Below are 10,793 nucleotides of genomic sequence, written 5' to 3'. Positions count from 1 at the left end.
ACAATATTGCACGAGTGGTACTACACTTGACAACTTTTCTTAACAGCACTTTGGAAGCTACAGAACCGAAGCACATGCCTGCTGCTGGGCCCAGAAGTAGTGCTTATATATAATGATAACTTTCTTTTTTGATTTACTAACATAAATGCCACATTATTTATTATGCGACTCAGATAGCGGTGGGAAGTCGTAGGTACAATGGAGTTATTGTTCACCTTGCAAGAGTGCCTTCCTTTTTTTTTTTTTTTTCATTTCATAGACAGCATTATTTTTTCAGTGCGCCTGTTTCTCAAAGTAAACATGGCGTCCATGACGTAGTGGTCGGTGTGCATGTGGAAATGCGCTGTTTAGTTGTCTTAGAAAACTATACTCGTAATATGGCACTAAAATGTACACTGGCCTTCAAAATGTTTCTCCCATTCACATTTGCCTGTTTATAACTTTTTAAATGCGTTAACGATACGAGCAAGCGAACCCAAAATCTGCTGCAAGCTGCCGTATCATTGCGGAGTAACATGAATGTGCTAAAGCTCCACCTCCCCAATCTTCGCTCAAATGTCAAGATAAGTTGTCGCCCAGTATAGTAGTATACATCATGTTAGAAAATGTTGAATAGCAATTTGAAGAATTTGGTGCCTCTCAATGTTTTTGAATTAATCAAATAGTTGCATAACAAATACATATATATATATATATATATATATATATATATATATATATACATATATATATACATATATATATATATATATATATATATATATATATATATATATATATATATATATATATATATATAGGATATGGCACAACGGGAGCATATAACTCATCCCCTGATGAAGGGAGGACCCCTCCCGAAACTGTTAGGAAATAAATATATTTATCCTTGTTGACAACGCTCCCGTTGTGCCATATCCCATACCTTCACGAAGACTAACTGGCCCATTGAATTATTACTCCCACTATATATATATATGTATATATATATATATATATATATATATATATATATATATATATATATATATATATATATATATATATATATATATATATATATATATATATATATAAATGCAGTACCAGTATATAAGTAGAAGCATGTCATCTGTCAATAGTGTAAAAAAAGTAAACGGGACTAGTTAAATGGGACCAGCTTTGTCACTTGTCAGCTTCGGTGCTTCGTGTGTAGTGGACTTCAGGCAGGGCGCGTAGTGTGTCGGCAGCCTGGAAGAAAATATGTGAAAAAGGGGGTGAGGGCGTCACGACTGCAAATGCTACAGGAAAAACTTCCGACCATTTCTGGAATTGTTGCCATGCTAGCACCTGCAAAGATTTTAGAAACTCAAATATGTACCTCTAAGCAGGTAAATTCTTGTAGGTGCAAATGATATAGTAGTAGTTGTAAGCCAGGGGGTCATTCACAATCATTCACGCTTCATTTCAGACAGCATAGAGGCAAATTCTTCTAAGGCATGTTCATTCAAACTTTATGCCAAATGTGTTAAGAGTATTGAATTGGCACTAATTCACTATCAAGCAGAAAATGATAACCATAACACGACAGGTTTCCCTTTAAGATAGTGCTCAATGTGTTGTGTTCTGTACCTAGATCGCCGCAGACCAGTGGTGCTGGTGAACTGTTGAAATGTAGTAAAGGTAGACTGTTGAATTGTTTCTCCACCCAAAAAAACTTTCGTCATCAGCAGTATGGGTGGTTTTCGACCATACAATGGTTCTAATAGAAAGCTTGAAAGTCTGTGCACATTGCTTGTGCAGTTGAACCCCTTTCAGAGACATAAAACAGGGAACAGTTCTTGTCTTTTATATGAGGTGTCTCTTATGAGCAGAGTACCACGTATTCATTTTCTTATCAACACCTATTTCAATGAAGCGTGGAAGCTTGGGCAAGTTGGTAGGACATAACTGAATGCAGGAACAGCGCAACCTACAAGTAGTTACTTCGTAACTACGGAAGCGAAAAAAACAAGGACAGAAAAGAGCACCTATTTCAATGTAGACACACTGTTATCTCTTACATCAGTGTCTTTTATAAAGGGGTTCAACTGTATGCACTTCAGCTGGAACAGCACGGAGACGTGACGGGAAGGGACAACACACAGAACTGGCAAATCTTTTTTAAATCAAGGAATCGGTGCAAAGAATTCAGCAGAAATGAAAGTGTAAAATAGATTAGTGGTGCAACTACTAGGATGGTGAATACGCCTTCAGGCAAAGTGTTTGACATACTTGCTCTGGTGTCAGATCCCTCTGAGGCTGAGCAAGCATCTCGTAGCCAACCATGAATTTCTGCACAGTAGCCGACCGAAGAAGTGGAGGCAAGTAGGTGGCGTGCAGCTGCCAGTGTGACACATCCTGGTTCAAATATTCGCCTGTAGGTGCCCCTGGGAAGCAGTCAATATATGGGTGCAACATTTCAGCTTGTTTCAGTGGAAATTTAACGAGGTGTAAAACAAATGGCTACACTTCTGCAACATGTGCAGCCCTCAGATAAGTTGTCTTGGGGCAAGAAAAGTGTCGCACTTAAAAACTTACTTCAGTCACTAATCTGAAGCGAACAGCTTGAAACAATTGGTGCCGAGTATGCATTGCTTAATGGATGCTGCCATTGATTCTCTCTCTCCAAAACTGGTCACGTTTTTTTTGGAAGCATTACTGGCGGCCAAGCAACTCTCACAATTCTTGGAGACCTGCCTTGCAGCATTTTTTGTCAGTCATTCATTACAGTGGAAGTTGGTGTCGGAGAACACTACATCTGGTTCTGGCATACAATTCAGGTCCTGCGCACTGAAAAGTAATTTAACTGCAACACTGTTGGCGGGTCAGTTGGCTTACAGTACAGAGCGTGGAACAGTGTGCCGAGATGGAACAGAAAGCTAAAGAAAGCACGCATACTCTACACTTTGTATGTGTGATTCCTTTAGCTTTCTGTCCCATCTTGGCCCACTGTTCTACACTCTTCGAAGTAAAATTGTTCCAACTTGACTACTTTCAGTAAAAGTGCGAGCTTATTACAGCTCCCTGCATAGTGCTAAGCAAAATTCCTGCTACTGAGGCTAAATTCGCAATTTTTTTTATGACTGCTTATCCAACAAGGCATGTTTGATAAAAACCTTTACAATATTCAACGTTCTTGAAATTTACTTCTGCATAAAGCTGTCACCAAAGCATTTTTTTTGCAAAAATTATTTAGCCACCAAGACATGCAGCAGCAGGTTGTGATTGAAGGACGGAATGCTCAGATTGACCCTACAAGCTAGTTAGCAGTCATGGGATGAGAAATTAAAAATAAAAGGTGGGTGCTGGAGCCAACAATTCGAGAAGCAAACTTGTTTTTTTCAAGGCTGCAACTCAAGAGTAACACTTGGCTAATAACGATGTTAAAGACACAATCTCACCATGCCAACCCATAGAGTATGGAAATGAGGTGCTGAACAGGTTGTCATACTTTGTAAGCAGCCTTCTCATGATACTTGCCAAATCTGCAAATTTGAGGTTCAAAGCAATGAGCATCACAGTGATCTTTTGGGTTATTTTGATTCTCTTAATGCTACTAGATACTAGAAAACCTGTTTGTGCATGTTAAGTCTTCATAAACGGTGCACCCTTAAAACAATTACTACAGAGGCAATTTACAGTGTCTTGCAGGTAAAATGCTCAGGTGATAATAATTGTCGGGGTTTAACATCCCAAAACTATGACACGATTATGAGAGACGCTGAAGTGGAGGGCTCCAGAAATTTGGACCGCCTGGGGCTCTTCAACATGCACCCAAATCTAAGTTCACAGGCCTCAAGCATTTTTGGCTCCATTGAAAATGTGGCCGCTGCAGCAACGTTTTCAGGTCCTCCCCGTAATATGAAAAAAAAATATTCAGGGTGTATATTCCAAACTTATATGGTACCTATATAGTTATAAGTGGCTCCTAAAGAGTCTTTGTAGCTTCATTATAAACTTGGGCGGCTTAGACGCAGTAAAATCAGTAAGTTCAATTCCTGCTAAAATGAAACAACAAGCTCTAATATACGATTGGTTTCGTACTTGAATTCTCAGAAAATGTAATTCCTGTCAGCAGAACACATTTTCTTGATCCCGTGAGGTTTCGTTTAGTGAGAGTTATGCTGTATTCTCATGCGCCAGGAAGAGAGCCTAGTACATTCACTGTTTACCTTGTAGGCTTGCAGCGTGACAAGGAATGCCACATGAAGGTACAGTTGAACCCCTCTATAAGAGGCACGCTTTGGGCAACAATTCTTGCTTTTTACATGAGATGCCTCTTATAAGTAGGGTACCTCGTATGCATTTTCTTATCAACCCGTATTTTACTGTAGGCACACTGGTGCCTCTCTTACATCAGTGTCTCTCATAAAGGGGTTTGACTGTGGGTGTTTTCTTTTAATGTTGATGCACGGTGGAGAAGCTACACTCCTGAAAATTTCATTCATTGATCAATTGATAGCATGCTTCTATGCCCTGTGTGCTATACGTTTCTATGCCAGAGAATACAGGTCAACACACAGCAACATTTTATGTCACGGAGTGCGTTTTTTCCATCTGTTAAACCTCTGTAGCATTAATGGTACTTAGCTAAAAATTATGCCTATTTCTTTTTAAAACCATACTCTTAATGGTAAGCCAACGTGTTTTACAATTTCAGCTTACGAATTTCACGTGTTTAGTGCGACGCAGCCCAAAAATCAAAGGTTTTAAGCTACCGTACCTGACCTCATCAGCATAGTCAGTGTCTAAATGACTACATACTGCACGATTCAAGAACAGCATTGCTGACTTAAGCCAGAAAATTTTGAAGTACTCTTGCTTGCGTATATGCAGTAGTACTAGAGGCTGGAAATGCCATGGCTAGCCTGCATGCCAAGGCTATTAAAATATGTTTAGCTTTCTTTCACTTCCTGCAGTTCATAAATATGGATGTTGAATGTAAGGTGCTTCGCACTTCGTGATTTTCTTGAGAATGCCAGACCATTGTAGTGCACTGAGAAACAAAGAGGTGCTGAACTATTTCAATCTAGCTTTGTCACCTGATTTTTCTGCGGCATTCAGTTCATATAGTCTGGTCACATGACGCTTGGGCACCAGCATGGTTTCGTATGGCCAGACTGCCCAAAATGGCACCAGGGCTACCCAGTGGTCAGACACCAGGACTGTGCGTTCCTATAGAGGGTGGTGGAATGAAACAAGCATGCACAATTAGATAAGCTCATCACCCTTCAGTGCAGAAAACCAGGCAGGAGAGCTGCTCACATTCTTTTTCACCTCTCGGGACACATAGTCCACGAGAAGAGGTTTCCCAGTCTTTTCAAAGTAAGCCTTCTGAGACTTGTCCTTCAGTCTCGGTTCATTTGGCAAAAACGAGCTTGCCCAAATCTCCATTTGGAAAGAGAGAAAAAAATATTTAATAATTTAATAACGCCTAGCATGCTACTACAGATGGGCATGATGAAACATGAACTGATATGCACGCTGTGTGACACAGACTGCATTTCGGCAAAATGCATCCCAATGCTCTTGACACCTTAAAGGCCAACTCCGGCGATATTTCGAAGTCAATGAATCTCAATGAAATTCGCTGGGTATGTTATTTTGCACAATTTAGTCCTTTATGACAAATCGCAGGTTTGAGTGATGCACTGATCGTTTACAAATGAATTTTAAAGATTGCCTCGAAAAGCTCACCTCACTTGCCAGAATTATTGGCAACACTGTCTGTGTGACGTCATGTTTGGCATGTAAACGGAAGAAACGCAGCCGATGACATCGCTACTTTGACCGCTACAACATTTATTGTGCTTTCCACAAGGCGAACGTGGCGGTGTTTGGCACGGCTATAGCATGGGAATGCTTTTTTCCTTCCTCTGCGGTGTTTGGCCGGTGCTTCGCTGAACTGGCTTTCGCAGTTTTCATACTCCGCGCTAGCGGAACCAGTATACGGCCTCCGGCTCTACCAAATAGTACTTCATACGCAGACAGGGTGCTCGGTTGGGTTTGGAAATAGCACATTTTTGCTTATTATAAATTATTTTCAAATTTCTTGAGCATTTCATCTATTGGGCTCATGACAAGAGTGTCTCAGGAACATAGAAACACCTTAACCTTGGCATGGTTAAAAAATTGCCAGAGTTGGCCTTGAAGCATGTCATCAGGACCACCATCTCTGACAATGAGTGATGTACCACAGCTAGTGATGTTATTGCTGTTTTTTGCATAACAGGTTATAACGATAGAAAATGTTACCATAGTGACTACAACTGAGCTTTACACTTCTGTTCTGCTGTTCATGTAGTGTTGCAAACCACACATTACAAAATTTAATTGTGCATGCAGTGTTACAAACTGCACATTACAAAATTCAATTAACTAGATTGGTCAGGTACACTGAACAAATTGCAGTGGAGAGCTTAGGACTTGGCTATGTGCAATAAGAGAAGTGAACTCCTAGCACTGAAGTCGGGCAGTTTATTAACGAAAAGATGGAGCTTTGACAGGAATGTTACACAGAGCAAGAACATAGTTTTTGAGTAATAGAAGCCACTGACAAGGTATCAATGTACAAGCCAAATCTTTGGAAATACCATTAAATTTGAAATCCAGCTAATAGAGATCTAAACTATAATTGAGTGCATAGAATACCTGGCAGTGTGGATGAGGGTTGGAGCATCCCATAATTTCACCCTTGTTTTCAAACACCTGAAAACAGATGGAACAGCTGCAAATGAAGTTCTATGCATGGAGCAGAATATTGAAAGTATTAGCACAGAGGAGAAGAGCTTAAGTGGATAGAACGTCAACAGGAGTAGAGCTCGTTATCAATAGTATGAAAACTTGCAGGTCAGCCTTTTATTTGTAGTCTTAATCATGTTATATATTTTAAATATGGTCTTTCCTGAGGCAGTTCAAGATGCTGGAAGTACTCCCTCAGCTTAACCTGTCATTAACTTCTGTGTCTTAAGTTTCACTATCGTTTTTTTGTGCGTGGCATCGATATGATGCTTTTGTGTGTGTGTGTCTGTGTGTGAGAGAAAGAGAAGGAGGAGAGGATAATGCCATATCCTAGCAGCAATAAAAAACAAGAACGAGCAAGTTTGGGGCTGTTGAGGTAGAAAGTAAACAGCTGTTTACTCTCAGCTTGCTGTTTGCTATATGTTCTCATGATAATACAGCTTAAACAGGGCAGACTGCAAAAATAAAAATTTACTGCTGCATAATTTGTCAGAAATTGAAATTCGGCAAGGTGGTGCATAGATAACAGGAAAATTTCGACCGCAAAAACAAGACATTCACAAGAATGAGATAGACAGGAGGGGACATCATTTTTGTGAATGTCTCGTTTTTATGCTCGGAACTTTCTTGCTTTTTTTTTCAGGAATGAGGCAAGTTGTTCTCATGCGAGAAATTATACAGTGACTGTGGCACATGAGCCTGGCTTATCTCCCAATCTCTACCAAGTTAGTTATCTATCAAGTTATACAGATAACAGCACTGCATGTGTTCCTCTTTCTTACCCTACATGTAGTACATACAGGTTAAATAGGCCCTGCAACACTTTTCCAAGCGTTTGTCTAATGGCTTCATTGAAGTAGTTTATTGTCTCACATATTGACCTGCCAAAAAATTTTTAAATATTTCAAGAACCAGCAGAGTTACTGGGTTTGTCTCAAGCTTCAAGCGCTTTCTCTCTCCTTTTGTGCCAATGAGCGTGCTGAAAGCCTTGCATAGGGGGAGATGAAAAGGGAAAACACTGATCACATGGTGTAAAAATTTGACACAGATCAAGAAAAGGGATAAAGGTAAGCGTTTACTTTCAACAAGTGTTGAAAGTAAGTATTTGTCTTCGTCCCTTCTCTTCTCCTGCATTGAACTTTTGTGCTACGTGATCAGTTATGTATTCCCAACATGCCCAGCTTCATATTCTTGGCAAGAAGCTGCATCCATTCATCAGCGTGCGTCATAGCCTTGCGCACTTTCTTTTTCAATTGAATGCATAGCTTACTGTCAGTGTAACTGCAAGTGTACGCGCAAGCATGCGTCGGCACACTGCAGGAGCCGCAGCAACTATGCAGCCAACGATGCTCAAATAAGTCAATGGTAGTTAAGTTTAGGTTTATGGCATGTTGAATTGAATCTATGTCATTGTTTTCCATGAGAACAGCAAGCTATTTTTGGCTTACTTTCAAAACTAATTGTAAATTCCAAACGGTGTGCAGTGCTATAATGTTCGGCTCATGTTCACAGGAGCCTCAACCACCAATAGGCGGTATTTTTTGACCATGCTAAAAAATTGTTACAGCGACTTTGAATAGCAAGAAAGATTTTTGAAAGCGAAAATGTTTTACATTGTACTACTATGACCACTAACCTGAACCCATGTATAAGTCTGGCCTAGCTGCTCGGTCTGTAGAGCCCACTCATCGATCACCGTCTCCACTTCGCACTGACTCATAAGAGGCAGAGTCACGTTGGAGCATGGATGGAAGCACATCACCCGGCAAGTGCCTCTTGCCTCGGCCATAAGGAAGAGGCCAGATTCGTCAGCGCCCTTCTCAGATTCTACAGTGCATTCAAAGACGGAGAGAAAAAGAGCTGTAAAACACAGTGTTCAGGTTTATGCACAGTTTAGCCATGAAGCACAAACAACGCTGATCCAGGTTAAGTCCCTTCAACTTTGCTCATTGAAGACAAGCAGCCCTGGTTTGCATCAATTTGCATGGTGCATTTCAGTTTCCGCACTGGAACATATTACCTGCTCTGTTTTACTTGTTTTTTACATGTCTCCATTAACATGTCCAAAACCTTTCACATGTGCTAACATACAGCATCTTATTCAGGTGAGATGTTTCGTATTGACATTTTAGGTCATAATAAATTGCACAAGTAATATATTTTGCCAAATTAGAATGGAACACAAAGATTGAAATCATACGTCTCCTACACTTTTTACAAAAAAAAGGATAAAAAGGGAGCTATAATTGCTAGTGTTCCAGGCCATGCCAAGACAGGCCTTTTAATCACGTTTTTTTTTTTCAGTGTGAGAAATATTCATAATTTCCTAAAAAGATAGGAAATAAATAAGAGTCACTTTTTTGCAAAAGTGTGCATGCCAGCACTCGCACTTTGCTGCAACATGTCACGTGTACATGACGAATATAGTTTTAAGGGTGCATTCATGTTTAGAATTTTCAAACTGCATTCTAGAGCAGCATATTTGTGTAGCAAACACTCTTACATAAACTATGCAGTATGCTGCATCTCAGTTTTCGTGAATACGAGTGTGGAATGGGAGCTTTCAGGACAACTCGTATATGCGCTGCCCCTCTCATTTTCCACAAATCTTGTGTCTAGATGTATGCACATTGTACAAAATTTTATGGTTCTATTCTTATCTGTGGGAACTCTGCAAACCTAAACATTTGTAAGGAGGCATGTGACAGCAAAAGGCACATGCCTCAAACACTACCACGGCATTTTTCACACGTTATGTGAAAAGTGCAGAAGCTACATAAGGAGGGTGCCCTCGGCAGGTTATCACAGCTTTACAAAGCTACGTCATTATGGAATAATTGCTGCTTATTCACAGTGATAAAGCAGGCCATGTAATTGTGTATGCTTTCACATGTATTCCACATGCATTCCACATGCTTGCACATCTAGGAAATAGTTGGATCCTGTATTTCTCTCAATCTGGTGACCACATTGTAAGGTGGTCCATCTGTACGGACCATCTGTAAGGTGTGCATATTCCCGGATGTGAAAGATTTCAGACAGTGTTATTAATAGGTTCTAAAAAATGCAAAACATAGGGTTAGAACACTGCATCGATCAATTAGGAAAATGCAGCGAATTACTGGGTGCAAAAACTGAATGAGGAAGGTGATTGTTAGCCAAGCATTGAATCAAATTGAAAGAATTGTTGATGATGATGGTAACAACAGATGATGATGCATACCAGGACTTGGGGCGTCTTCTAGGAGAGCTGGAAAGTCGTTTCTGAATGTAAAGGTAGATTCGTACATTGGATTGACCTGTAAAACGGTAGGTTTACATCACAATTGCAAGACACGCGTAAGGGAACATTTCATCGTTGTGCGCGCACATGGTGAGCAACATAATGAATAGCGAGACTTTCGCCCTGTCGTGAAAGAAAGCAAAACGTGAGTACTTCGCCACTAGCTCTTCTGGCGCCTGGACATAGAGGGTTGCTTGGATCCAGAGCGCGTGCTTTTGATGGGTCGGTAGCGTTCCCGGTTTTCCCCTGCCACGGACGAAGCGTTCTTTGCGGCGACACGAGGACCCATTCATCCTTGAGAGGGTTGTACCGAATGTGAGGGTGTTCTGAAGTGAGAAAAGCGAGCACGATCGTTCTCTTATCTCCGAGCAGGACACATCGAGAAATAAGACGAGACAAGGCCTGTTTAAAACGCCTACTTTTAGCGACGAACGTCATCTTTGGTTGAAGTGTACGTGGAGTTCGACACGGGGTCTACCACAGGACACGCCGTCGGATCGGTCGCTGTATCTCGGGACACATGAGAAATCTTTATCAGTAAAGTGACACATATATCGTTGATTTCACGTGACATCAGCAGGTCATCTGGGATTAGGACAGAATATGTCAGTCCTGAGCATCGAACGCCCGCATCAAAACATAGCTAATTGTTGCGTACGGGCAAAAAATAAAATAAAAAAGCAGTGTACGCAGTTTGAGCTTCGAGCGTGAACCTCACACGCATGCACACATGGTGTTGGCTGATTGTCTG

At 40.7% G+C, this 10,793-nt stretch overlaps 1 protein-coding gene across 2 annotated transcripts; it reads right to left on the bottom strand.

The window, feature by feature from the left end:
- Nucleotides 1-1,084: 1,084 nt before the first annotated feature.
- On the bottom strand, nt 1,085-10,668 carry LOC119165502 (galactose-1-phosphate uridylyltransferase). Of its 2 annotated transcripts, none has more exons than XM_075865066.1 (10): nt 10,462-10,668; nt 10,196-10,368; nt 9,983-10,058; nt 8,396-8,586; nt 6,670-6,726; nt 5,284-5,406; nt 5,061-5,193; nt 3,420-3,503; nt 2,251-2,405; nt 1,085-1,227 (listed from the first exon to the last, which is right to left on the bottom strand). In XM_075865066.1, the coding sequence occupies exons 1-10, from the start codon at nt 10,478-10,480 to the stop codon at nt 1,162-1,164; spliced, it is 1,077 nt and encodes a 358-aa protein (XP_075721181.1). In that variant the 5' UTR covers nt 10,481-10,668; the 3' UTR covers nt 1,085-1,161. The 2 variants fall into 2 exon arrangements, with proteins under 2 accessions (XP_075721181.1, XP_075721182.1); XM_075865067.1 differs by having other exon boundaries at nt 9,983-10,023; nt 10,462-10,600.
- Between the last annotated feature and the right edge of the window lie 125 nt (nt 10,669-10,793).

Source organism: Rhipicephalus microplus, chromosome 1 (assembly GCF_043290135.1).
Source record: "Rhipicephalus microplus isolate Deutch F79 chromosome 1, USDA_Rmic, whole genome shotgun sequence".
NCBI lineage: Eukaryota > Metazoa > Arthropoda > Arachnida > Ixodida > Ixodidae > Rhipicephalus > Rhipicephalus microplus.
Note: the sequence above shows the minus strand (reverse complement) of the source record. Positions and strands in the feature narration are given on the sequence as shown.

Excerpts from the sequence above, each read along its gene's own strand:
- LOC119165502 (XM_075865066.1), bottom strand. Across the intron at positions 6,727-8,395 it reads AGACTTATACATGGGTTCAG|GTGTTTGAAAACAAGGGTGA; the intron begins GTTAGTGGTCAT and ends ATCTGTTTTCAG. Across the intron at positions 1,228-2,250 it reads GGGATCTGACACCAGAGCAA|GCTGCCGACACACTACGCGC; the intron begins GTATGTCAAACA and ends ATTTTCTTCCAG.